General features: G+C 41.3%; 1 protein-coding gene across 1 annotated transcript; it reads left to right on the top strand.

Annotated features, from left to right (window-relative positions):
- Window positions 1-771: 771 nt before the first annotated feature.
- LOC131812333 (olfactory receptor 13C7-like) lies at window positions 772-1,731 on the top strand. Its single transcript, XM_059141694.1, has one exon. It carries the CDS (start codon window positions 772-774, stop codon window positions 1,729-1,731), a length of 960 nt encoding a protein of 319 aa, XP_058997677.1.
- Window positions 1,732-25,395: the final 23,664 nt, after the last annotated feature.

A 25,395-nucleotide genomic window follows, 5' to 3' on the forward strand; every position in this document is an offset into this window, starting at 1 on the left:
ACTGAGTTAACTGGTCAGTAAGCTGCTTGGCTGTCATCCCATAGTGTGGGTTCACTCACTCCAGTTACTCCTTCTGCGGCCTTCATGAATTCTTCCCCATGAGGGAACCTCCCCCACATACTGCTTTTAATATGTATTAGAATTGGCAGAGCCCAATTCTGACAGTAGTCAAGACTATTGCTAAAGGTGGGCAGACTAAGGAAGGACCCCTCAAATGGCTGAAATTTTACCTAGGCTTATTCTGCCTGGATGGGGATTAGCACTTTTAAACAGGTTCTTCCAAATGTAATCATATTGAAAGAGGCTAAACTTTGGTAGTTACAAGAACACGATCAGCTTGGGGATTCTCCTCTCTAACAATCTAAGAAAGCCCAGATTAAGGGAAATTCCTATGCATTTAAATCAAAAAGAAGTAACTTACAGCATTTTCCCATGCTCATCATAGAGCAGAATGCCCTCCTTGACAGGGTATTAGCTCTGCTGGGCTCAGGTCCCGTCTCTATCACCACCTTGCTCAGAAGACTTGGACAGGTCACATCCCTTCTTTGGGCCTCAGTGCAGTATTTGTAAGCCCTATTCCAGCCCTGACCGTCCCCCATCTAAGATCTAACCCCACTCCTACCTACTGTCTCTTTCACTCATTTATCTCTTATGCACATATGTTCTCCTATTCTGTAGCACACAGTGATGGTGTACAAGATGCCTGAGACTTTTCTCAAGAAAGCTTCCTGTGCTACTTTTGTCCTTGGCTGATGACAGAAGGGATAGCACATGGAAAAAGCCAATTGGTCTTCCCCTGTGACGGGTTTCATTATCATGGGCCTCTCAGCCTACCCAAAGCTGGAGAAAATGTTCTTTGTGCTCATCCTCCTAATGTACCTGATGATCCTGCTGGGCAATGGGGCCCTCATCCTAGTGACCATCTTTGACTCACACCTGCACACACCCATGTACTTCTTCCTGGGGAACCTCTCCTTCCTGGACATCTGCTACACAACCTCTTCCATCCCTCTAGCCTTGGACGGCTTCCTGACTCCCAGGAAAACCATCTCCTTCTCAGCCTGTGCCGTGCAGATGTTTCTCTCCTTTGCCATGGGTGCCACAGAATGTGTGCTTCTGGGCATGATGGCATTTGATCGCTATGTGGCCATCTGTAACCCCCTTAGGTATCCCGTGGTCATGAGCAAGGCTACCTATGTCCCCATGGCTGTCAGCTCCTGGGCTATTGGTGGTACAGCTTCTGTGGTACACACGTCTTTGATAATTCAGCTGCCTTTCTGTGGGAACAACGTCATTAACCACCTTGCCTGTGAGCTACTAGCTGTCCTAAAGTTGGCCTGTGCTGACATCTCCATCAATGTAATCAGCATGGGGGTGACCAATGTTGTGTTACTGGGAGTCCCAGTTCTGTTCATCTCCATCTCTTATGCGTTCATCATTGTTACCATCCTGAGGATCCCCTCAGCTGAGGGAAGAAGAAAGGCCTTCTCCACCTGCTCTGCCCACTTCACTGTGGTGGTCATCTTCTATGGGACCTTATTTTTCATGTATGGGAAGCCCAAGTCTAAGGATCCCCTAGGGAATGACAAGGAGGACCTTTCAGACAAGCTCATCCCCCTTTTCTATGGGGTGGTGACCCCCATGCTCAACCCCATCATCTACAGCCTCAGGAACAAGGACGTGAAGGCTGCTGTGAGGAACCTGGTGCCTCAGAAATGTTTTGCCCAGTAATGGAGGGCTGTGTTCCCACCCTATGGAATAAAGGACTTCGGATCATTAGAGCTGCCATCTGAAAGACAAATCATGTGATCCAGAGTCCTCTCTTGCCCTTCTGTCCATTTTCAGAGAATGTTTAACTTTTCAGAGTATATCTTCTGAGTTTTAGCCATACAGCTGAGAGTTTTGACAGATGCGACACAACAGATCTCTAATTGAATACACAAGACATTCTGAACACATGATAAAACCAAGGAGAGAGGAGCCAGCCATTAGACTGAGCTTGGTGAATGGCCTACACTGTATCTGAGCTACACAGTCTGTGCACAGAGGAGAGAGGGCACTCCCAGCACTGTTGCCATCCCTCTAAGATTCCCCAGCAGAGTCACAGGAACAAGGAGGAAATGTGAATTTTCATTTTGGACTGTTTTTAGAAGACAGTCAGTTTGGCCGAAGTATAAGAAGAGACAGGGACAAGTTCTCCACCTAGAGGGCTTTTGGGTGGGAACAAGCTAATCTGGAACACTCAATTTTTTTTAGCTATGAGAAAATGAGGCCATTTTTTCTCTCTGCACTTCACATTATGAAACACTGCTAGGAAGTTAACGGCAAGAACGAGTATAGAGTTTGAATTTGATGCTCATCACTTAGAGATATCCCCACTAGAAATGCTAGTATTTGGTTGGATAATAACATTCTGGAAAAAAGAAAGATGATAGAGAGAGATATAGACAGATAGATAGAGGCTAAATATATTTGAAGACTTTGGGGGCTAATATTTGACACATTTCTTTATTTCAGGACTTCAAAAAGTCTTTAATATGCTACAGTACACATTGAATGTCCAAGAGATGTGAACTCGGTAGCATTTCCTGAGTCTCCATAGCTCAGCAGGATAAAAACAGGGAAACTTTTTCTTACATGTGAGTTTCGGTTGGTTGCCTAAACTTTTTCAGTCTATTTCATCATATTTTAACATCTAACCACTTGATTTCACATGAATTACTTATTATAAACAAGTGCTTTGTAAATGGTAAGCACAATGGAACTATTAGATACCAGTACTGGTTGCATCATGAATGCTGCCCAGTGCTGCGTGCCATGTGGATCAGAGTAAGACATCATCCCTACATAGAGCAATAGACAAACAGGGTAACTGAGAGATTCAGGGGTGTTAGCAATGAATAGAAGCAAATTTTTATGGCAAGTTCTATGAAGTTCTTTGAATATGGCAGACTTTTTTCTAAAGAGAATTTAAAAAGTGAGTCTAATTTTGAGACTAGATCTTGGAAGTTGGAAGGTTTTGCTTCGAGTAATAGTTACATTTTCATATATTTATTAAGAATGCATTGCTTAAGGGAGTTCCTGGATGGTTCCATCAGTTAAGCAGCTGCATTCAGCTCAGGTCATGATCCCAGAGTCCTGGGATAGAGCATGTGTTGGGCTCCCTGCTCAGGTGAGCCTGCTTCTCCCTGCTCCCCCTGCTGTTCTCTCTCTCTCTCTCTCTCTCTCTCTATCAAATAAATAAATAAAATATTTTTTTAAAAAAAGAATGAGGGACGCCTGGGTGGCTCAGTTGGTTAAGCAGCTGCCTTCGGCTCAGGTCATGATCCCAGCATCCTGGGATCGAGTCCCGCATCGGGCTCCTTGCTCCGCAGGGAGCCTGCTTCTCCCTCTGACTCTGCCTGCCTCTCTGTCTGCCTGTGCTTGCTCTTGCTCGCTATCTCTATGACAAATAAATAAATAAAATCTTTAAAAAAAAAAAGAATGAATTGCCTAAAAATGCCTATTTGGTTAATAAAATTTCACATCCTTATGTCAGTCCTGTTCCTAACTTTTACTTTGTACTTTGAAGACAATCAAATGACCAACAGACACCAGAAAAACTGCTCAACATCACTCAGCATCAGGGAAATACCGATCAAAACCACAGTGAGGTGCCACCTCACACCAGTCAGAATGGCTAACATGAACAAGTCAGGAAATGATAGATGTTTGCAAGGATGCAGAGGAAGGGAAACCCTCCTACACTGTTGGTGGGAATGCAAGGTGGTGCAGCCACTCTGGAAAACAGTATGGATGTTCCTCCAAAAGTTGAAAATAGAGCTACCCTACAACCCAGCAATCACACTACTGGGTATTTACCCTAAAGATACAAATGTGGTAATCCAAAGGGGCATGTGCACCCAAATGTTTATAGTAGCAATGCCCATAATAGCCAAACTATGGAAAGAACCTAGATATCCATCAACAGATTAATAGATAAAGATGATATGGTATATATATACAACGGAATACTATGTTGCCATTAAAAAAAATACAAAATCTTACCATTGTAATACTGTGATGTAACTGAAGGGTATTATGCTAAGTGAAATAAGTCAATCAGAGAAAGACAATTATTGCATGATCTCTCCAATATGAGAAATTTGAAAGGCAGGGCTGGGGATCTTTGGGAGGAAGGGAGGGAAAAAAATGAAACAAGATGGGCCCAGTGAGGGAGACAAACCATAAGGGACTCTTAATCTCAGGAAAAAAACTGAGGGCTGCTGGAGGGGAGGGGGCGAGAGGGGTGGGTTGACTGGGTTATCGAAATTGGGAAGGGTATGTTCTATGGTGAGTGCTGTGAATTGTGTAAAACTGAACTTCACAGACCTGTACCCCTGAAGCAAATAATACATTAGATGTTAATAAAATAAAACAAAAAAAAAAAGGGAAAAAGAATATATGTGTGTGTGTGTATGTGTGTACAACACACACAGCACATACACACAATGGAATATTACTCAGCCATCAAAAAAGAAATCTTAATTTCAAGGAAGTAAGATGGCAGAGGAGTAGGAGACTGAAATATCATTAGGTCCCCAGAATTTAGCTAGATAGTTATCAAACCATTCCAAACACCTACAAACTCAACAGGAGATAGAAGAGAAGAAGAGCAGCAATTCTAAGAACAGAAAATTGACCACTTTCTGGAAGGCAGGATGTGTGGAGAAGAGAATCCAAAGCAACATGAAGATAGGCCGCAGGGGGAGAGGCCAGCTGTTGGCAAGCGGTAGAGCAGTGGAGCACAAAATCAGAACTTGTAGAAGTCTGCATCACTGAGGGACGTCGCTCCAGAGGCTAAGCAGGGGTGGAGTCCTCATGGGGACAGTGTGCTCTCAGGTCCCATGGGTCACAAAAAGATCAGGGGTATCTGAGTGTGGCAGAGCTGCCAAGTATTGATGTGGGGAGGCCAGCTGCAGAAACGGAGCTGAAATAGGCTGAAAGCCTATTCCTGTGATCCAAAGCACAGTCAGACCACTACTCTTCAAGCAGGGACCCCACAAGCGGTAGATCTGGAGACACCTCTTCCTTCATCCTGAAGAAGAGCAGCAGGGGAGTGTGCAGCAGGAATCTTCTGGGTTTGGAGACTCCAAATGGGGCCATGCAGCAGAGATAGAAACAGTCACAAACCAGGTGAACTTGGACTGTGGCTGGAGACCAAGGAGACGGGAATGATTGGCTGCTGTTATCTGAGGGCGCATAGAGGAGTGGGGCCCCAAGCTCTCGGCTCCTGCGGGGCTGGAGATTTGGAGGCTGCCATTTTCACTTCTGTCCTCTAAAGCTCGACAGAAGCATTCAGGAAACAAAAGCTCCTGAGAGCAAACCTGAGCAGATTACTTAGCCTGGTCCCTGGCAAGGACCTTTGCCTTGGGCAAAGACATTTGAGAATCACTGCAACCGGCCCCTCCCCCAGAAGATCAGCAAGAATATCCAGCCAAGACCAAGTTCACCAATCAGTGAAAACTGCAGAACTCCAAAGCTAAGGGAAAACAACACATAGAATTCAAGGCTTTTACCCCATGATCCTTTAGTCTTCCAAAGTTAAATTTTTTTAATTTTATTTTTTTCTTACTCTATCTTTTTTAACTTTTCCTCTTTCCTCTTTTAACATTTAACTATTTTATCTTATCAATATCTTTTTAAAAAATCTTTTTAGGGGTGCCTGTGTGGCTCAGTGGGTTAAGTCTCTGCCTTTGGCTTGGGTCATGATCTCAGGGTCGTGGGATCAAGGCCCACATCAGGCTCCCTGCTCTGCAGAGAGCCTGCTTCCTCCTCTCTCTTTCTGCCTGCCTCTCTGTCTACTTGTGATCTCTCTCCCTCTCTCTGTCAAATAAATAAATAAAATCTTTTAAAAATAATAAAAATAAAAAATCTTTTAAAATTTTCATTATTATAGTCATATTTTATCCCTTCATTGTATTTAACCTTATTTTTAGTATACAAATAGGGTTTTCTTTAAAATTTTGAGATACAATTTCTTCTAGAGATCACAATATACCCTAAATCTAGTGCATTGCTTTGTTCGAATATCCAGACTGATCATACTCTCTCCTCTTTTATTTCTTTTTCCAACCAACTTATCAATTCCTTTTTTAGAATCTTTTTAAATTTTCATCTTTACTATCATATTCCATCCCTTCATTGTGTTTACCCCTATTTGTGTGTGTGTGTGTGTGTATTTTTTCTTTCTTTAAAATTTTGGGATGTAGTTTCTTCTAAGAGAATAGAATACACAGAAAATCAAGTGGGTGGCTCTGTTCAATTCAATTCATTCAAAAATATATATATTTTTTTATTTTTTATTTTTCCCCCTTTCTTCTCCCCCAGGTTTCAGGTCTCTTCTGATTTGGTTAGCATATATTTTTCTGGGGTCTTTGCCAACCTTTTAGTATTTTGTTCTCTCATTAATCTATTCATATCTGTATAAAATGACAAGGCAGAAAAATCATCACACAAAAAAAGGAACAAGAGGCAGTATCAAAAGCATAGGGACCTAATCAATATGGACATTAGTAATATGTGAGAACTAGAGTTCAGAATGATGATTATCAAGGTGCCTGCTGTGCTTGAAAAAAAGCATGGAAGACACTAGAGAATCCCTTTCTGGAGAAATAAAATCCCTTTCTGGAGAAATAAAAGAACTAAAATTGAAATTTAAAATTTCAACTAAAGTTGAAATTAAAAAAAAAATATTAATGGGGGTGCAATAAAAAATGGAGTTTCTTACCACTAGGATAAATGACGCAGAAGAGAGAATTGGTGATACAGAAGACTAATTGATGGAGAATAATGAAGCTGAACAAAAGAGAGACAAAAAACTAGGGGACCACCAAGGGAGAATTTGATAGATAAGTGATACTATAAGAAAAATAATACTAGAATAATTGGGATCCCAGAAGAAGAAGAAAGAGAGGAGGCAGAAGGTATATTGGGGCAAATTATAGTAGGGAATCTCCCTATTATGGCAAAGGGAACAAGCATCAAAATCCAGGAGGCACAGAGAACATCCCTCAAAATCAATAAAAATAGGTCCACACCCCATCATCTAATAGTAAAACTTACAAGTCTTAGAGACAATGAGAAAATCCCGAAAGCAGCTCAGGACAAGAGGCCTGTAACATACAACAGTAGAAATATTAGATTGGAAACAGACTTATTCACAGACACCTGGCAGGCCAGAAAGGACTGGCATAATATACTCAGAGCACTAAATGAGAAAAACATGCAGCCAAGAATACTATACGCAGCTAGGCTGTCATTGAAAATATAAGGAGAGATAAAAAGCTTCTAAGAATTTGCAAACACTAAACCAGCCCTACAGGAAATAATGAAAAGGGTTCTCTAAGCAAAGAGAGCATAAAAGAAATAGACCAGAAAGTAACAGAAACAATATACAGTAACAGTCACCTTACAAGTAGTACAATGGCACTAAATTAATATCTTTCAATAGTTACCTTGAATGTAAATGGGCTAAATGCCCCAATCAAAAAACATGGGGTATCAGAATGGATTAAAAAAAAACACAAGACCCATCGATATGCTGTCTACAAGAAACTCATTTTAACACAGACACCTCCAGATTTAAAGTGAGGGGGTGGAAAACAATTTAAAATGGACATCAAAAGAAAGCTGGGGTGGCGATCCTTATATCACATGAATTATATTTTAAGACAAAGACTATAATAAGAGATGAGGAAGGACAATATACTATACTTAAAGGGTCTGTCCAACAAGAAGATCTAACAATTTTAAATATTTTTGCCCCTAACATGGGAGCAGCCAACTATATAAACCAATTAATAACAAAATCAAAGAAACACATCAACAGTAATACAATAATAGTAGAGGACTTTAACACTGCCCTCACTGAAAAGAACAGATCATCTATACAAAAGATCAACAAGAAAATAAAGGCTTTAAATGACACACTGGACCAGATGGACATCACAGATATATTCAGAACATTCCATCCCAAAGCAACAGAACAGAAGAATACACATTCTTCTCTAGTGCACATGGAACATTCTCCAGAATAGATCACACCCTGGGTCACAAATCGGGTCTCAAACAATATCAAAAGATTGGGATCATTCCCTACATATTTTCAGATCACAATGCTTTGAAACTAGAACTCAATCACAAGAGGTAAGTTGGAAAGAACTCAAATACATGGAGGCTAAAGAGCATCCTTCTAAAGAATGAATGGGTCAACCAGAAAATTAAAGAAGAATTGAAGAAATTCATAGAAACAAGTGATAATGAAAACAACGGTTCAAATCTGTGGGACACAGCAAAGGCAGTCTTGAGAGGAAAGTATATAGTGATACAAGCCTTTCTCAAGAAACAAGAAAGGTCTCAAATACACAACCTAACCCCACACATAAAGGAGCTGGAGAAAGAAAAGCAAAGAAAGCCTAAACCCAGCAGGAGAAAAATAATAAAGATTAAACCAGAAATCAATGAACTAGAAACCAAAAGAACAGTAGAACTAATCAATGAAACTAGGAGCTGGTTCTTGGAAAGAATTAATAAGAATTGATAAACCCCGGGGGGAGGAGTCAAGATGGCGGAGAAGTAGCAAGCTGAGACTGCTTCAGCTAGCCGGAGATCAGCTAGATAGCTTATCTAAAGATTGCAAACACCTGAAAATCCATCGGCAGATCGAAGAGAAGAAGAACAGCAATTCTGGAAACAGAAAAACAACCACTTTCTGAAAGGTAGGACCGGCGGAGAAGTGAATCCAAAGCGACGGGAAGATAGACCCCGGGGGGAGGGGCCGGCTCCCGGCAAGCGGCGGAGCAACCGTGCACAAAATCAGGACTTTTAAAAGTCTGTTCCGCTGAGGGACATCGCTCCAGAGGCTAAACCGGGGCGAAGCCCACGCGGGGTCAGCGTGGCCTCAGGTCCCGCAGGGTCACAGAAGGATCGGGGGTGTCTGAGTGTCGCAGAGCTTGCGGGTATTGGAACGGGAAAGCCGGCTACAGAGACAGAGCCGACAGTAAGCTCGCAGCTCCGTGTTACCTTGAACCGGTCGCAGGCTCGGTGAGCTCGGAGCGCGGCCGGAGGTCAGGCAGACGGGAGTAACTGGGCGCTGTTCTCTGAGGGCGCCCTGAGGAGTGCGGCCCTGGGCTCTCGGCTCCTCCGGGCCGGAGACCAGGAGGCCGCCATTTGTATTCCCGTCCTCTGGAACTCTACGGAAAGCGCTGAGGGAACAAAAGCTCCTGAAAGCAAACCCGAGCGGATTACTCACCCCGGCCCCCGGGTAAGGGCGGTGTAATTCCGCCTGGGGCAAAGACACTTGAGAATCACTACAACAGGCCCCTCCCCCAGAAGATCAACAAGAAATCCAGCCGAGACCAAGTTCACCTACCAAGGAGTGCGGTTTCAATACCAAGGAGAGCAGCAGAATTCCAGAGGAGGAGAAAGCCAAGCACGGAACTCATGGCTTTTTTCCTGTGATTTTTTTTAGTCTTGCAGTTAATTTAATTTTTTCTTTTTCATTTTTTTTTTTTTCTCGCCTTCGGGTAAAAATTTTTTTTTTTTAACTGTTACCTTTTTCTTTTTTAACGATTTTTTACTAGTTTATCTAATATATATATATTTTTTTTTTACATTTTTCTTAGGTGTTTTCTTTTTTAAAAAAAATTCTTTTCTTTTCTTTTCTTTTTTTTTTTTTTTCTTTTTTCTTTCTTCCTTTTTGAACCTCTTTTTATCCCCTTTCTCCCCACTCACGATTTTGGATCTCTTCTAATTTGGCTAAAGCATATTTTCCTGGGGTTGTTGCCACCCTTTTAGTATTTTACTTGCCCCTTCATTTACTCTTATCTGGACAAAATGACAAGACGTAAAAATTCACCACAAAAAAAAGAACAAGAAGCAGTACCGAAGGCTAGGGACCTAATCAATACAGACATCGGTAATATGTCAGATCTAGAGTTCAGAATGACAATTCTCAAGGTTCTAGCCGGGCTCGAAAAAGGCATGGAAGATATTAGAGAAACCCTCTCGAGAGATATAAAAGCCCTTTCTGGAGAAATAAAAGAACTAAAATCTAACCAAGTTGAAATCAAAAAAGCTATTAATGAGGTGCAATCAAAAATGGAGGCTCTCACTGCTAGGATAAATGAGGCAGAAGAAAGAATTAGTGATATAGAAGACCAAATGACAGAGAATAAAGAAGCTGATCAAAAGAGGGACAAACAGCTACTGGACCACGAGGGGAGAATTCGAGAAATAAGTGACACCATAAGACGAAACAACATTAGAATAATTGGGATTCCAGAAGAAGAAGAAAGTGAGAGGGGAGCAGAAGGTATACTGGAGAGAATTATTGGGGAGAATTTCCCCAATATGGCAAAGGGAACGAGCATCAAAATTCAGGAGGTTCAGAGAATGCCCCTCAAAATCAATAAGAATAGGCCCACACCCCGTCACCTAATAGTAAAATTTACAAGTCTCAATGACAAAGAGAAAATCCTGAAAGCAGCCCGGGAAAAGAAGTCTGTAACATACAATGGTAAAAATATTAGATTGGCAGCTGACTTATCCACAGAGACCTGGCAGGCCAGAAAGAGCTGGCATGATATTTTCAGAGCACTAAACGAGAAAAACATGCAGCCAAGAATACTATATCCAGCTAGGCTATCATTGAAAATAGAAGGAGAGATTAAAAGCTTCCAGGACAAACAACAACTGAAAGAATTTGCAAATACCAAACCAGCTCTACAGGAAATATTGAAAGGGGTCCTCTAAGCAAAGAGAGAGCCTACAAGTGGTAGATCAGAAAGGAACAGAGACCATATACAGTAACAGTCACCTTACAGGCAATACAATGGCACTAAATTCATATCTCTCAATAGTTACCCTGAATGTGAATGGGCTAAATGCCCCTGTCAAAAGACACAGGGTATCAGAATGGATAAAAAAACAAAACCCATCTATATGTTGCCTCCAAGAAACACATTTTAAGCCCGAAGACACCTCCAGATTTAAAGTGAGGGGGTGGAAAAGAATTTACCATGCTAATGGACATCAGAAGAAAGCAGGAGTGGCAATCCTTATATCAGATCAATTAGATTTTAAGCCAAAGACTATAATAAGAGATGAGGAAGGACACTATATCATACTCAAAGGGTCTGTCCAACAAGAAGATTTAACAATTTTAAATATCTATGCCCCCAACGTGGGAGCAGCCAACTATATAAACCAATTAATAACAAAATCAAAGAAACACATCAACAACAATACAATAATAGTAGGGGACTTTAACACTCCCCTCACTGAAATGGACAGGTCATCCAAGCAAAAGATCAGCAAGGAAATAAAGGCCTTAAATGACACACTGGACCAGATGGACATCACAGATATATTCAGAATATTTCATCCCAAAGCAACAGAATACACATTCTTCTCTAGTGCACATGGAACATTCTCCAGAATAGATCACATCCTCGGTCCTAAATCAGGACTCAACCGGTATCAAAAGATTGGGATCATTCCCTGCATATTTTCAGACCACAATGCTCTAAAGCTAGAACTCAACCACAAAAGGAAGTTTGGAAAGAACCCAAATACATGGAGACTAAACAGTATCCTTCTAAAGAATGAATGGGTCAACCGGGAAATTAAAGAAGAATTGAAAAAAATCATGGAAACAAATGATAATGAAAATACAACGGTTCAAAATCTGTGGGACACAACAAAGGCAGTCCTGAGAGGAAAATATATAGCGGTACAAGCCTTTCTCAAGAAACAAGAAAGGTCTCAGGTACACAACCTAACCCTACACCTAAAGGAGCTGGAGAAAGAACAAGAAAGAAACCCTAAGCCCAGCAGGAGAAGAGAAATCATAAAGATCAGAGCAGAAATCAATGAAATAGAAACCAAAAAAACAATAGAACAAATCAACGAAACTAGGAGCTGGTTCTTTGAAAGAATTAATAAAATTGATAAACCCCTGGCCCGACTTATCAAAAAGAAAAGAGAAAGGACCCAAATAAATAAAATCATGAATGAAAGAGGAGAGATCACAACTAACACCAAAGAAATACAAACTATTATAAGAACATACTATGAGCAACTCTACGGCAATAAATTTGACAATCTGGAAGTAATGGATGCATTCCTAGAAACATATAAACTACCACAACTGAACCAGGAAGAAATAGAAAGCCTGAACAGACCCATAACCAGTAAGGAGATTGAAACAGTCATTAAAAATCTCCAAACAAACAAAAGCCCAGGGCCAGACGGCTTCCAGGGGGAATTCTACCAAACATTTAAAGAAGAACTAATTCCTATTCTCCTGAAACTGTTCCAAAAAATAGAAATGGAAGGAAAACTTCCAAACTCATTTTATGAGGCCAGCATCACCTTGATCCCAAAACCAGACAAGGATCCCACCAAAAAAGAGAGCTATAGACCGATATCCTTGATGAACACAGATGCGAAAATACTCAACAAAATACTAGCCAATAGGATTCAACAGTACATTAAAAAGATTATTCACCACGACCAAGTGGGATTTATTCCAGGGCTGCAAGGTTGGTTCAACATCCGCAAATCAGTCAATGTGATACAACACATCAATAAAAGAAAGAACAAAAACCATATGATACTCTCAATAGATGCTGAAAAAGCATTTGACAAAGTACAACATCCCTTCCTGATCAAAACTCTTCAAAGTGTAGGGATAGAGGGCACATACCTCAATATCATCAAAGCCATCTATGAAAAACCCACCGCAAATATCATTCTCAATGGAGAAAAACTGAAAGCTTTTCCGCTAAGGTCAGGAACACGGCAGGGATGTCCATTATCACCACTGCTATTCAACATCGTACTAGAGGTCCTAGCCTCAGCAATCAGACAACAAAAGGAAATTAAAGGCATCCAAATCGGCAAAGAAGAAGTCAAATTATCACTCTTTGCAGATGATATGATACTATATGTGGAAAACCCAAAAGACTCCACTCCAAAACTGCTAGAACTTATACAGGAATTCAGTAAAGTGTCAGGATATAAAATCAATGCACAGAAATCAGTTGCATTTCTCTACACCAACAGCAAGACAGAAGAAAGAGATATTAAGGAGTCAATCCCATTTACAATTGCATCCAAAACCATAAGATACCTAGGAATAAACCTAACCAAAGAGACACAGAATCTATACTCAGAAAACTATAAAGTACTCATGAAAGAAATTGAGGAAGACACAAAGAAATGGAAAAATGTTCCATGCTCCTGGATTGGAAGAATAAATATTGTGAAAATGTCTATGCTACCTAAGGCAATCTACACATTTAATGCAATTCCTATCAAAGTACCATCCATCTTTTTCAAAGAAATGGAACAAATAATTCTAAAATTTATATGGAACCAGAAAAGACCTCGAATAGCCAAAGGGATATTGAAAAAGAAAGCCAACGTTGGTGGCATCACAATTCCGGACTTCAAGCTCTATTACAAAGCTGTCATCATCAAGACAGCATGGTACTGGCACAAAAACAGACACATAGATCAATGGAACAGAATAGAGAGCCCAGAAATAGACCCTCAAATCTATGGTCAACTAATCTTCGACAAAGCAGGAAAGAATGTCCAATGGAAAAAAGACAGCCTTTTCAATAAATGGTGCTGGGAAAATTGGACAGCCACATGCAGAAAAATGAAATTGGACCATTTCCTTACACCACACACAAAAATAGACTCAAAATGGATGAAGGATCTCAATGTACGAAAGGAATCCATCAAAATCCTTGAGGAGAACACGGGCAGCAACCTCTTCGACCTCTGCCGCAGCAACATCTTCCTAGGAACAACGCCAAAGGCAAGGGAAGCAAGGGAAAAAATGAACTACTGGGATTTCATCAAGATCAAAAGCTTTTGCACAGCAAAGGAAACAGTTAACAAAATCAAAAGACAACTGACAGAATGGGAGAAGATATTTGCAAATGACATATCAGATAAAGGACTAGTGTCCAGAATCTATAAAGAACTTAGCAAACTCAACACCCAAAGAACAAATAATCCAATCAAGAAATGGGCAGAAGACATGAACAGACATTTCTGCAAAGAAGACATCCAGATGGCGAACAGACACATGAAAAAGTGCTCCATATCACTCGGCATCAGGGAAATACAAATCAAAACCACAATGAGATATCACCTCACACCAGTCAGAATGGCTAAAATCAACAAATCAGGAAATGACAGATGCTGGCGAGGATGCGGAGAAAGGGGAACCCTCCTACACTGTTGGTGGGAATGCAAGCTGGTGCAGCCACTCTGGAAAACAGCATGGAGGTTCCTCAAAATGTTGAAAATAGAACTGCCCTATGACCCAGCAATTGCACTATTGGGTATTTACCCTAAAGATACAAATGTAGTGATCCAAAGGGACACATGCACCCGAATGTTTATAGGAGCAATGTCCACAATAGCCAAACTATGGAAAGAACCTAGATGTCCATCAACAGATGAATGGATCAAGAAGATGTGGTATATATACACAATGGAATACTATGCAGCCATCAAAAGAAATGAAATCTTGCCATTTGCAACAACATGGATGGAACTAGAGCGTATCATGCTTAGCGAAATAAGTCAAGCAGAGAAAGACAACTATCATATGATCTCCCTGATATGAGGAAGTGGTGATGCAACATGAAGGCTTAAGTGGGTAGAAGAAGAATAAATGAAACAAGATGGGATTGGGAGGGAGACAAACCATAAGTGACTCTTAATCTCACGAAACAAACTGAGGGTTGCCGGGGGGAGGGGGTTTGGGAGAAGGGGGTGGGATTATGGACATTGGGGAGGGTATGTGATTTGGTGAGTGCTGTGAAGTGTGTAAACCTGGTGATTCACAGACCTGTACCCCTGGGGATAAAAATATATGTTTATAAAAAATAAAAAATTAAAAAAAAAATAAATAAAGATTTAAAAAAAAAAAAAAAAAAAAGAATTGATAAACCCCAGGCCAGACTTATCAAAAAAAAAAAAAAAAAAAAAAAAAAAAAAAAAAAAAAAAAAAAAAGAGAGAGAGAGAGAGAGAGAGAAAGGACCCAAATAAGTAAATCATGAATGAAAGAGAGAGATCACAACCAACACCAAAGAAATATGAACAATTATAAGAACATTTTATGAGCAAAAATACACCAGCAAATTTGACAATCTGGAAGAAATTGATGCATTCCTGGAGACATATAAACTACCACAACTGAACCAGGAATAAATAGAAAACATGAACAGACCCATAACCAGTAAGAAGATTGAAGCAGTCCTCAAAAATCTTGGGAGTTGGCGGAAATTGGAAGGGGAGGTAAACCATGAGAGACTATGGACTCTGAAAAACAATCTGAGTGGTTTGAAAGGGTGAGGTGTGGGAGGTTGGGGGAACCAGGTGGTGGGTATTAGAGAGGGCACAGATTGCATGGAGCACTGGGTGTGGTGCAAAAACAATCAATACTGTTATGCTGAAAATAAAAAAATAAAATAAAATAAATTTTAAAAAGAAAAAGAAAAAAAATCTCCCAACAAACAAGAGCCCAGGGCCAGATGGCTTCCCAGGGGAATTCTACCAAAAATTTAAAGGAGAATTAATTCCTATTCTCCTGAAACTGTTCCAAAAAATAGAAATGGAAGGAAAACTTCCGAACTCATTTTATGAGGCCAGCATTACCTTGATCCGAAAACCAGACAAGGATCCCATCAAAAAGGAGAATTACAAACCAATATCCTTGATGGAGACAGATGCGAAAATTCTCACCAAAACGCTAGCCAATAGGATCCAACAGTACATTAAAAGAATTACTCACCACGACCAAGTGGGATTTTTTCCAGGGCTGCAAGTTTGGTTCAGCATCCACAAATCAATCAATGTGATATAATACATTAATAAAAGAAAGAACAAGAACCATATGATACTCTCAATAGATGCTGAAAAAGCATTTGACAAAGTACAGCATCCTTTCTTGATCAAAACTCTTCACAGTGTAGGGATAGAGGGTACATACCTCAATATCATCAAAGCCATCTATGAAAAACCCACTGCAAATATCATTCTCAATGGAGAAAAACTGAGAGCTTTTTGGCTAAAGTCAGGAACACGGCAGGGATGTCCATTATCACCACTGCTATTCGTCATACGATGAGAAGTCCTAGCCCCAGCAATCAGATGACAAAAAGAAATTAAAGGCATCCAAATTGGCAAACAAGAAGTCAATCTATCGCTCTTTGCAGATGATATGATAACTATATGTGGAAAACCCAAAAGACTCTACTCCAAAACTGCTAGAACTTGTACAGGAATTCAGTAAAGTGTCAGGATATAAAATCAGTGCACAGAAATCAGTTGCATTTCTTTATACCAACAAGACAGAAGAAAGAGAAATTAAGGAGTCCATCCCATTTACAATTGCACCCAAACCCACAAGATACCTAGGAATAAAACCAACCAAAGAGGCAAAGAATCTATACTCAGAAAACTATAAAGTATTCATGAAGGATATTGAAGAAGACACAAAGAAATGGGAAAATGTTCCATGCTCATGGATTGGAAGAACAAATATTGTGAAAATGTCCATGCTACCTAAAGCAATCTACACATTTAATGCCATCCATTTTTTTTTTCAAAGAATTGGAACAAATAATCCTAAAATTTGTATGAACAAGAAGAGACCCCAAATAGCCAGAAGAATGTTGAAAAAGAAAGCCAAAGTTGGTGGCATCACAATTCTAGATGTCTAGCTCTATTACAAAGCTGTCATCATCAAGACAGGATGCTACTGGCACAAAAACGGATGCATAGATCAATGGAACAGAATAGAGAACCCAGAAACAGACCCTTAACTCTATGGTAAACTAATCTTTGACAAAGCAGGAAAGAATGTCCAATGGAAAAAAGACAGTCTCTTCAACAAATGGTGTTGGGAAAATTGGACAGCCACATGCAGATGAATGAAACCGGACCATTTCCTTACACCAGACATGAAAATAGACTCAAAATGGATGAAATACCTCAATCTGAGAAAGAAATCCATCAAAATCCTTGAGGAGAACACAGGCAACAACCTCTTTGAACTCAGCCACAGCAACTTCTTCCTAGGAACATCACCAAAGGCAAGGGAAGCAAGGGCAAAAATGAACTATTGGGACTTCATCAAGATCAAAAGCTTTTGCACAGCAAAGGAAACAGTCAACAAAACCAAAAGCCAACTAACAGAATGGTAGAAGATATTCACAAATGACATATCAGATAAAGGGCTAGTATCCAAAATCTATAAAGAACTTATTAAACTCAACACCCAAAGAACAAATAATCCAATCAAGAAATGGGCAGAAGACATGAGCATACAATTCTATGAAGAAGACATCCAGATGGCCAACAGACACATAAAAAAGTGCTCCATATCACTCGGCATCAGGGATATACAAATCAAAACCTCAATGAGATACCACCTCACACCAGTCAGAATGGCTAACAGGAACAAGTCAGGAAATGACAGATGCTGGTGAGGATGCAGAGAAAGGGGAACGCTCCTACACTGTTGGTGGGAATGCAAGCTGGTGCAACCACTCTGGAAAACAGCATGGAGGTTCCTCATAATGTTGAAAATAGAGCTACCCTATGACCCAGCAATTGCACTACTGGATATTTACCCTAAAGATACAAATGCAGTGATCCGAAGGGGCACGTGCACGAGAATGTTTATAGCAGCAGTGTACACAATAGCCAAACTATGGTAAGAACCTAGATGTCCAACAATGGATGAATGGATAAAGAAGAGGTGATATAGACAGATAGATAGATAGATAAAATGGATTCTTATGCAGCCATCAAAAGAAACGAAATCTTCCCATTTGCGATGATGTGGATGGAACTAGAGGGTATTATGCTTAGTGAAATAAGTCAATTGGAGAAAGACAACTATTGCAACTATCATATGATCTCCCTGATATGAGGAAGTGGAGATGTACCGTGGGGGGTTTCAGTGGTAGGAAAAGAATATATGAAACAAGATGGGATCAGGAGAGAAACAAACCATTATTTAATCTCACAAAACAAAAGAGGTTTGCCAAGGGGAGGGGGATAGGGAGAGAAAGGTGGGGTTATGGACATTGGGGAAGGAATGTGCTATGGTGAATGCTGTGAAGTGTAAACCTGGTGATTCACAGATCTGTACCGCTGGGGCTAATAATACATTATATGTTAATAAAAATATTTTATTTATTCATTTGAGAGAGAGAGACAGACAGACAGACAGACCTTAAGTGGGGAGATAAGCAGAGGGAGAGAGAGAAGCAGACTCCCCCTAAACAGGGAGCCCCAATCAGGACTTGTTCCCAGACCCTGAGCTCATGATTTGAGCCCAAGTCATATGCTGCCTTGTTCTTTTAAATGGCTGAGCCAGACAATATACTACCTTGTTCTTTTGAATGGCTGTATATGTTTCATTTAAGTTTGTGCCATCATTTAATTACCAGTCTAATAGTGATAAATATTCAGATCTTCCAAACTTTTGCAATCTTATGCTATTACAATCAATGCTACAACAGATTTCCTTGTCAATTCATAATTTGGCACTTAGTAAAAATATACCTGTTCCTGTACATTTGCAATTTTGATAGGTATTGACGAATTTACACATTCCTGTCATTAGCATATGAACATGTCTGTTTTCCAGATTCTGCTAACATAGTATTTTAGTCTGTCAGTAACTCTTTTTGGTCTTTGCCAATCTGAAAGATGAGAAGTGATATTGTGTTGTAGTATTTAATACTTTAGGAATTTAACATATGAAAAGTAACACAGATATGCAAATGTGTATGAAAGTACATTAAACTCATAGATTTATTTTTTTAAAGATTTTATTTATTTATTTGACAGACAGAGATCACAAGTAGGCAGAGAGGCAGGCAGAGAGAGAGTGAAGCAGGTTCCCCACTGAGCAGAGATCCTGATATAGGGCTCGATCCCAGGACCCTGGGATCATGACCTGAGCCGAAGGCAGGGGCTTTAACCCACTGAGCCACCCAGGCACCCCTAAACTCATAGATTTAATTGAAAGACTAATAAAGCAATAATCTCCTAGTTTAAGGAGAACATTGCCAGTACCTTGGAAGCTCCCTGAGTATTCCTTCCCAATCTATCCTCTCCCTCTCCTCCCAGAGATAACCACAATCCTGGTAAGTTTTAATCATTTCCTTGTTTGTTTGTTTCTTTCTTTGTTTTAATTTTATGGCCTAGTATACATCCTTAAACAGTACAAGTTAGCTTTCCTGTCTTTAAACTCAATATAGGAACACCTGTGTGGCTCAGTGGGTTAAAGCCTCTGCCTTTGGCTCAGGTCCTGATCCCAGGGTCCTGGGATCGAGCCCCGCATCTGGCTCTCTGCTCGGCAGGAGGCCTGCTTCCCTTCCTCTTTCTCTCTGCATGTCGTCTCTCTGCCTACTTGTGATCTCTATCAAATGAATAAATAAAAATCTTTTCTTAAAAAAGAGTAAAAGTTAAAAAAAATTTAGCACAAGAAAAAAAAATTAACTTTGCAAGACTAAAGAATCATGGGTAGAAAGCCATGAATTCCACTCTTTGCTTTCTCCTTCTCTGGAATTCCACTGTTCTCCTTGATACGTGGTTCTCCTTGAACTTGGTCTTGGCTGGATTTTTTGCTGATCTTCTGGGGGAGGGACCTGTTGTAGTCATTCTCAAGTGTCTTTACCCGAGGCAGAATTGCCCCACCCTTATCACGGGCCAGGCGAAGTAATCCACTCCTGTTCCCTTTTGGGAGCTTTTGTTCCCCGAATGCTTTCCATAGAGTTCGGGAGGACTGGAATGAAAATGGCAGCCTCCCAATCCTGGCCCAGAGGAGCCAAGAGCTTGAGGCACCACTCCTCAGTGCACCCTTGGAGAAAAGCATTCAATCACTCCCGTCTCCCTGTCCTTTGGCTGCGCTCTGAGCTCACCCAGCCTGTGAGCAAGCATCTCTCTCTCTGGCACACAGCCCCATCTGGAGTCTCCAAACCCCACAGATCCCTGCACTCTTCCGGGGTGGTCTCCCTAGATCTTGACTCACAGAGCAGTGGCCTGTGCCATGGATCACAACTTAAGGTAACCCCAAGCTGAGAGCTCACTCCTTGGCTCCATCTCTGCAGCCAACTTCCCTGCTCTAATACCTGCGAGCTCTGTGACACTCAGACACCCCCGATCCTTCTCTGATCCCGCAGGACCTGAGACCATGCTGTCCCTGTGTGGGCTTCATCACAGCTTAGCCACTGGAGTGATGTAGTTATGTCCCTCAGTGGAGCTGACTTTTAAAAGTTCTGATTTTGTGCTCTGTTGCTCCACTGCTTGCTGGGAGCCGGCCCTGCCCCGTGGTCTATCTTCCAAGCGCTTTGGATTCACTTCTCCACAGGTCCTACCTTTCAGAAAGTGGTTGATTTTCTGTTTCTAGAATTGCTGCTCTTCTTCTCTTCGAACTCCTGTTGGATTTGTAGGTGTTCAGAATGGTTTGATAAGCTATCTAGCTGATTTCCTGCTACCTGATGACACCTCAGCCTGCTACTTCTCTGCCATTTTTAAATAAAATATTTTTTTAAAGAGGAAGAATTACACATGTTTTCCAGACATATATACCCAAGATATATTGTTTGGTGAGAAAATCAAGATATTAAAAAAGAGCACAGCTGTGCAAATTTTGTCACTGTCTAATATCTCTTTTCTCACTCAACATCCATAGATATCTCTGGGGAAAAAAAACATAAGGACATTGCTAACATTGGTTGACTCGAGGGAACATAATTATGTGACAAGATGGGCACTTAGTTTTTACTCTATATTCATTTATATCTTTTAAATTTTGATTTGGGTACAAGGAACACCTCCTAATGGGATGATAATCATGATGATGAATCGAAGAGTAGGATGAAATCAATGGTGATAAACAGAATCAGATGTATTGAGACTGAAATCCAGCTCTGCCATTCACAAAAGATGGGGTCTTTGGTAAATTGTTTACCTTTTAAAGTCTGTTCCCTGGAATAAGACACTAGGGACACAATGCCACATTTCAAGTTTTCCTACAGCTTGAAATGTGGTTGATTACTACTAATAAAAATGAGTTGATGGGACACCTGGGTGGCTCAGTTGGTTAAGCAGCTGCCTTCGGCTCAGGTCATGATCCCAGCATCCTGGGGTCGAGTCCCACATCGGGCTCCTTGCTCAGCGGGGAGCCTGCTTCTCCCTCTGCCTCTGCCTGCCATTCTGTCTGCCTGTGCTCGCTCTCTCCCCTTCTCTCTCTCTGATAAATAAATAAAATCTAAAAAAAAAAAATGAGTTGATGCTGACACAAAAATAGACACATAGATCAGAGAAAAAGGATGAAATGCCCAGAAATAAACACATGCTTATCTCATCAATTTACAGCAAAGGAGGCAAGAATATACAATGGATAGTCGATTCAATAAATGGTGTTGAAAAACTGGAGAACTACATGTAAAAGAATAAAAACTGGACTACTTTCTTTTGTTTTACACAGATGTGAAATAAAAGTGGAGCAGAGACCAACAGGTAGGGCCTGACCATATAACTCCTAAAATAAAACACAGGCAACAATCTCTTGCTCATCAACTACATTTTTCAGGATATGTCTCCTCAGACAAGGAAAACAAAGGCAAAAATAAAACTAAAAAGCTTTTGGACTTCATCAAACTAAAAAGCTTTTGCAAAGTGAAGGAAGTCATCAGCTAAATGAAAAGGCAACCTAATGAATGGGAGAAGATACTTGCAAACAATATATTGGATATAATCCAAAATATGTATAAATAATGCATACAACTCAAAACCAAGAAAACAAATAATCTGATTTTTTAAAAAAGGAGAGAGGATCTGAAATAGATATTTCTACCAAGATGACCTACAGAAGGCTAAGAGAAACATGAAACAATGTTCAAATATCACTATCATCGGGGAAATTCAAATAAACCCACAATGAGATACCACTTCACATCAGTGAGACAATGCCGAGAATCAAAATGACAAGAAATAACATGTGCTGGTGAGGAAGTGGAGGAAATGTTAAAATGAAGGTTTGTGAAGTGTCTGTCACAGTGCCTGACACATAGGAGTACCTCACTCAGTGTAGCCAGTTCTGCTGCTGCTGTTGTGAGACATGTATCCTGCCTCCCCATTCTGGATGTCTAGGACTCAGCAGGGGGACAACATACTCTGACTCTGAATGAAGCACTGGCTTCTCTGAGAGCCAGGGAAAGCTCAGGAGGAAACCAGCATCTGCTATACACTCTTCTCCATCTCCAGGTGACCGTGTCCCAGTCGTTATCACTAATTAGGACAGGAAGATGGTCCCTGGAGGCCCCAGGTATGTATAGGGCCTGTACCCTGTGCACATTTGACATTCCAAACTTTAAATTGCTTCTGGGACTAACAGGGTCCCTGTAGGAGTTCACAGCTGCTTCTTGAGGACTCCTTTCACTGCTGGGGAAGATGTACCTGTGGGATTTCTGGGCTTCAGACCAGGATGACAAATCCTCCCCATGAAGAGTCTGTAGCTGAGACACCCAGTTAGCCTGCACATCTAGGAGGAAGGATGTGAGAGAAACCCCACCAGAGGCTAGAGTTTCCACAGGGCTGTATGGGAAAAAGAAGACACAGGGTTTCCGAGGTGAAAGAAGCCCAGCAGGAGAGTGTCTGTGGTCCTTCTCTGGGATCCAGGGTCTGGCCCAGGACAAATGAGAAACTGAGAATTGGCTCCAGGATCAGGAGACTAAGAGAAATGGCTACAAGCAAGATGCAGGTGGGGAGTGCTGGACTGTGGTGGGGATAGGGCTGGCGGCCATGACTTTTGTAGAGCATTTTCCAAAAATGGACTTTCCTCCTCCCCCTGCCTCTGTCCAAGCACCTTCCAGCTACAGCCAGCTGTGAGCAGCTGATGCTGGAGCAGGGAGGAACAGCTGAGGCTAAGCCCAGGCAGTCCCTCCTGCTCTACAGAGCTCACCACTTACCCAGCCCTGCCCTGACACTGCTGTTGCATCCTCCCTGGGAGGAGCCTAGAGTCCTGGCAAGAAGGCAGCCAGATTTATACCCCCATATTGCTGAGATTTCCCAGAAGACTGAGCCTTTCATGGGGTCACAGGGTGAGCAGACAGGCAAGCTGGGACCCATCCCTGTCTGTGATGCCCAGTCTGTGGTTAGTTCTGTTCTCCTCACTTTCTTTCTACCCCTTATTCATGGGGATGCCTCCCAGGACCCCCAGTGGATGCCTCAAACCATAGATAGTACTGAACTCTATGTATCCCGTTCCTCTTATATACATGTACCTATGATAAAGTTTAATTTACAAATCTGACACAGTGAGAGGTTAACAATGACCAATAATAACATACAACAATTATAACAACATCACATAATAAAGTTATATGAATGTGGTCTCTCTCTCACACAGTATTTTATTATACTGGACTCCCTTTCTTCCTGTGATAATGCAAGATGAAAAATGGCCACATGATGAGCCACAGTGAGGTAAGTGACCTAGTCAGTGAGATGCAACATAAGGCTACTCTTGACCTTGTGAATACAGATCAGAAATGCTATCTTCTGCTCTAAACCATAGTTAGAGGTGATGGCAGGGTGGGAACTGAAGCTTTGGAAAGCAAAATGTGAGTGAGTGACGTTATCATATTGAGAATGTTTTTCCCTGAATACAAATTTCTACCCATTGTATTAGAAAATTTGATAATGGGGGACCTGGGTGGCTCAGTGGGTTAAGCCTCTGCCTTCGGCTCAGGTCATGATCTCAGGGTCCTGGGATCAAGCCCTACATTGGGCTCTCTGCTCAGCGGGGAGCCTGCTCCCCGCCTTCTCTCTCTGCCTGCCTCTCTGCCTACTTGTGATCTCTCTCTGTGTCAAATAAATAAATAAAATCTTTTTTAAACAATGAAAATTTGATAATATCATGGCACCTGGGTGACTCTGGTGGTTAAGCTTCCTTCTCTTGATATTAGCTTAGCTCATGATCTCACGGTTATGTGACTGAGCCTGCTTCAGGTTCTGAGCGCAGTAAGGAGTCTGCTTGAAATCCACCTGCCCCTCCATTCCCCAACCCGCTCCCACAACCGCTCTCTCTTTCTCTCTCTCTCTCAAAATAATTAAAAAGTTAAAAAAGAGAAAAAAAGAAAATCTGGTAATATTGAAGAGGTACAAAGAGGAATCCCTATTGATTTTTTTTATCCCTATTGATTTTGCTGTAACTTCTTTTCAGTCACTCTTTTTTTTTTTTTAAGATTTTATTTATTTATTTGACAGACAGAGATCACAAGTAGGCAGAGAGGCAGGCAGAGAGAAAGGGGGAAGCAGACTCCCCACTGGGCAGAGAACCCGATGCAGGGCTAGATCCCAGGACCTTGAGATCGTGACCTGTGCCGAAGGCAGCTGAAACCACTGAGCAACCAGGTACCCCGCTTTCAGTCACTCTTAATAAAATATGTTGTTTACCTAATAGAGATCCAACCAGTGTGTACAATTTTGTATTCTCTCATTTATTACTGAAGGGTAATGATGCAGCTGTGTAAAAATTATAAATATAACTTTAATGTCTAAAATTCCATTGTATGAAGTGCACTGTCAGGTATTTATTGGTAGACAGTTATTCTGTTTCCTGTATTCATACATACTATGGCTGTAGTAAATGTCTTTATTGAGAGACACTGGTCCTCCACTCTCATTGTTCCCAGAGGAGAAATTGCTAAGTTATATGAGTTTTGTAGTTTCTGTTCTTCTATGCAATCTGCTATCCAGAGAGGCTGTGTGACAATGCATGAGGCTCTGGACAGCATTGTGTGCCCTTCCTTTTCTTCTCTTTTTTAGTATTTTATTTATTGATTTGAGAGAGAGAGAGAGAGAGAAATCATGAGTGGTGGGGAGGGGAAGAGGGAGAGGGAGTCAAGCTGACTCCACACCACACACGGAGCCTGATGTGGGACTCAATCCCAGGATCCCGAGATCATGACCTGAACTGAAGGTAGCTGCTTACCCAACTGAGGCACCCACTGTTCCCTTCCTTTTCTCAGATGCCTGATGGCTCCAGAGATAATTAGTGATGAGACCCAGGTGTCACACCTGTAGGATGCAGCCACAAAGGTAAGGGCTTCCCTTCCTTTCCTGCTCTCACAGGCTGACTCCAGTCCACCTGGGGCTGTAGATGTCAGGGCTCTCTGTTTTCCTCCATCCTCAGTCTTGGCACTACTTCCTGCTGGCCATATTTTGATGGGAAACCAAGCATTCAGATCACCTCTTCACACACACACACACACACACACACACACACACACACATACACT

This window comes from Mustela lutreola, chromosome 12 (assembly GCF_030435805.1).
Source record: "Mustela lutreola isolate mMusLut2 chromosome 12, mMusLut2.pri, whole genome shotgun sequence".
In the NCBI taxonomy this organism is placed as follows: domain Eukaryota; kingdom Metazoa; phylum Chordata; class Mammalia; order Carnivora; family Mustelidae; genus Mustela; species Mustela lutreola.

Coding starts and splice junctions, on each gene's coding strand:
- LOC131812333 (XM_059141694.1), top strand. CDS start 772: ATGGAAAAAGCCAATTGGTCTTCCCCTGTGACGGGTTTCATTATCATG.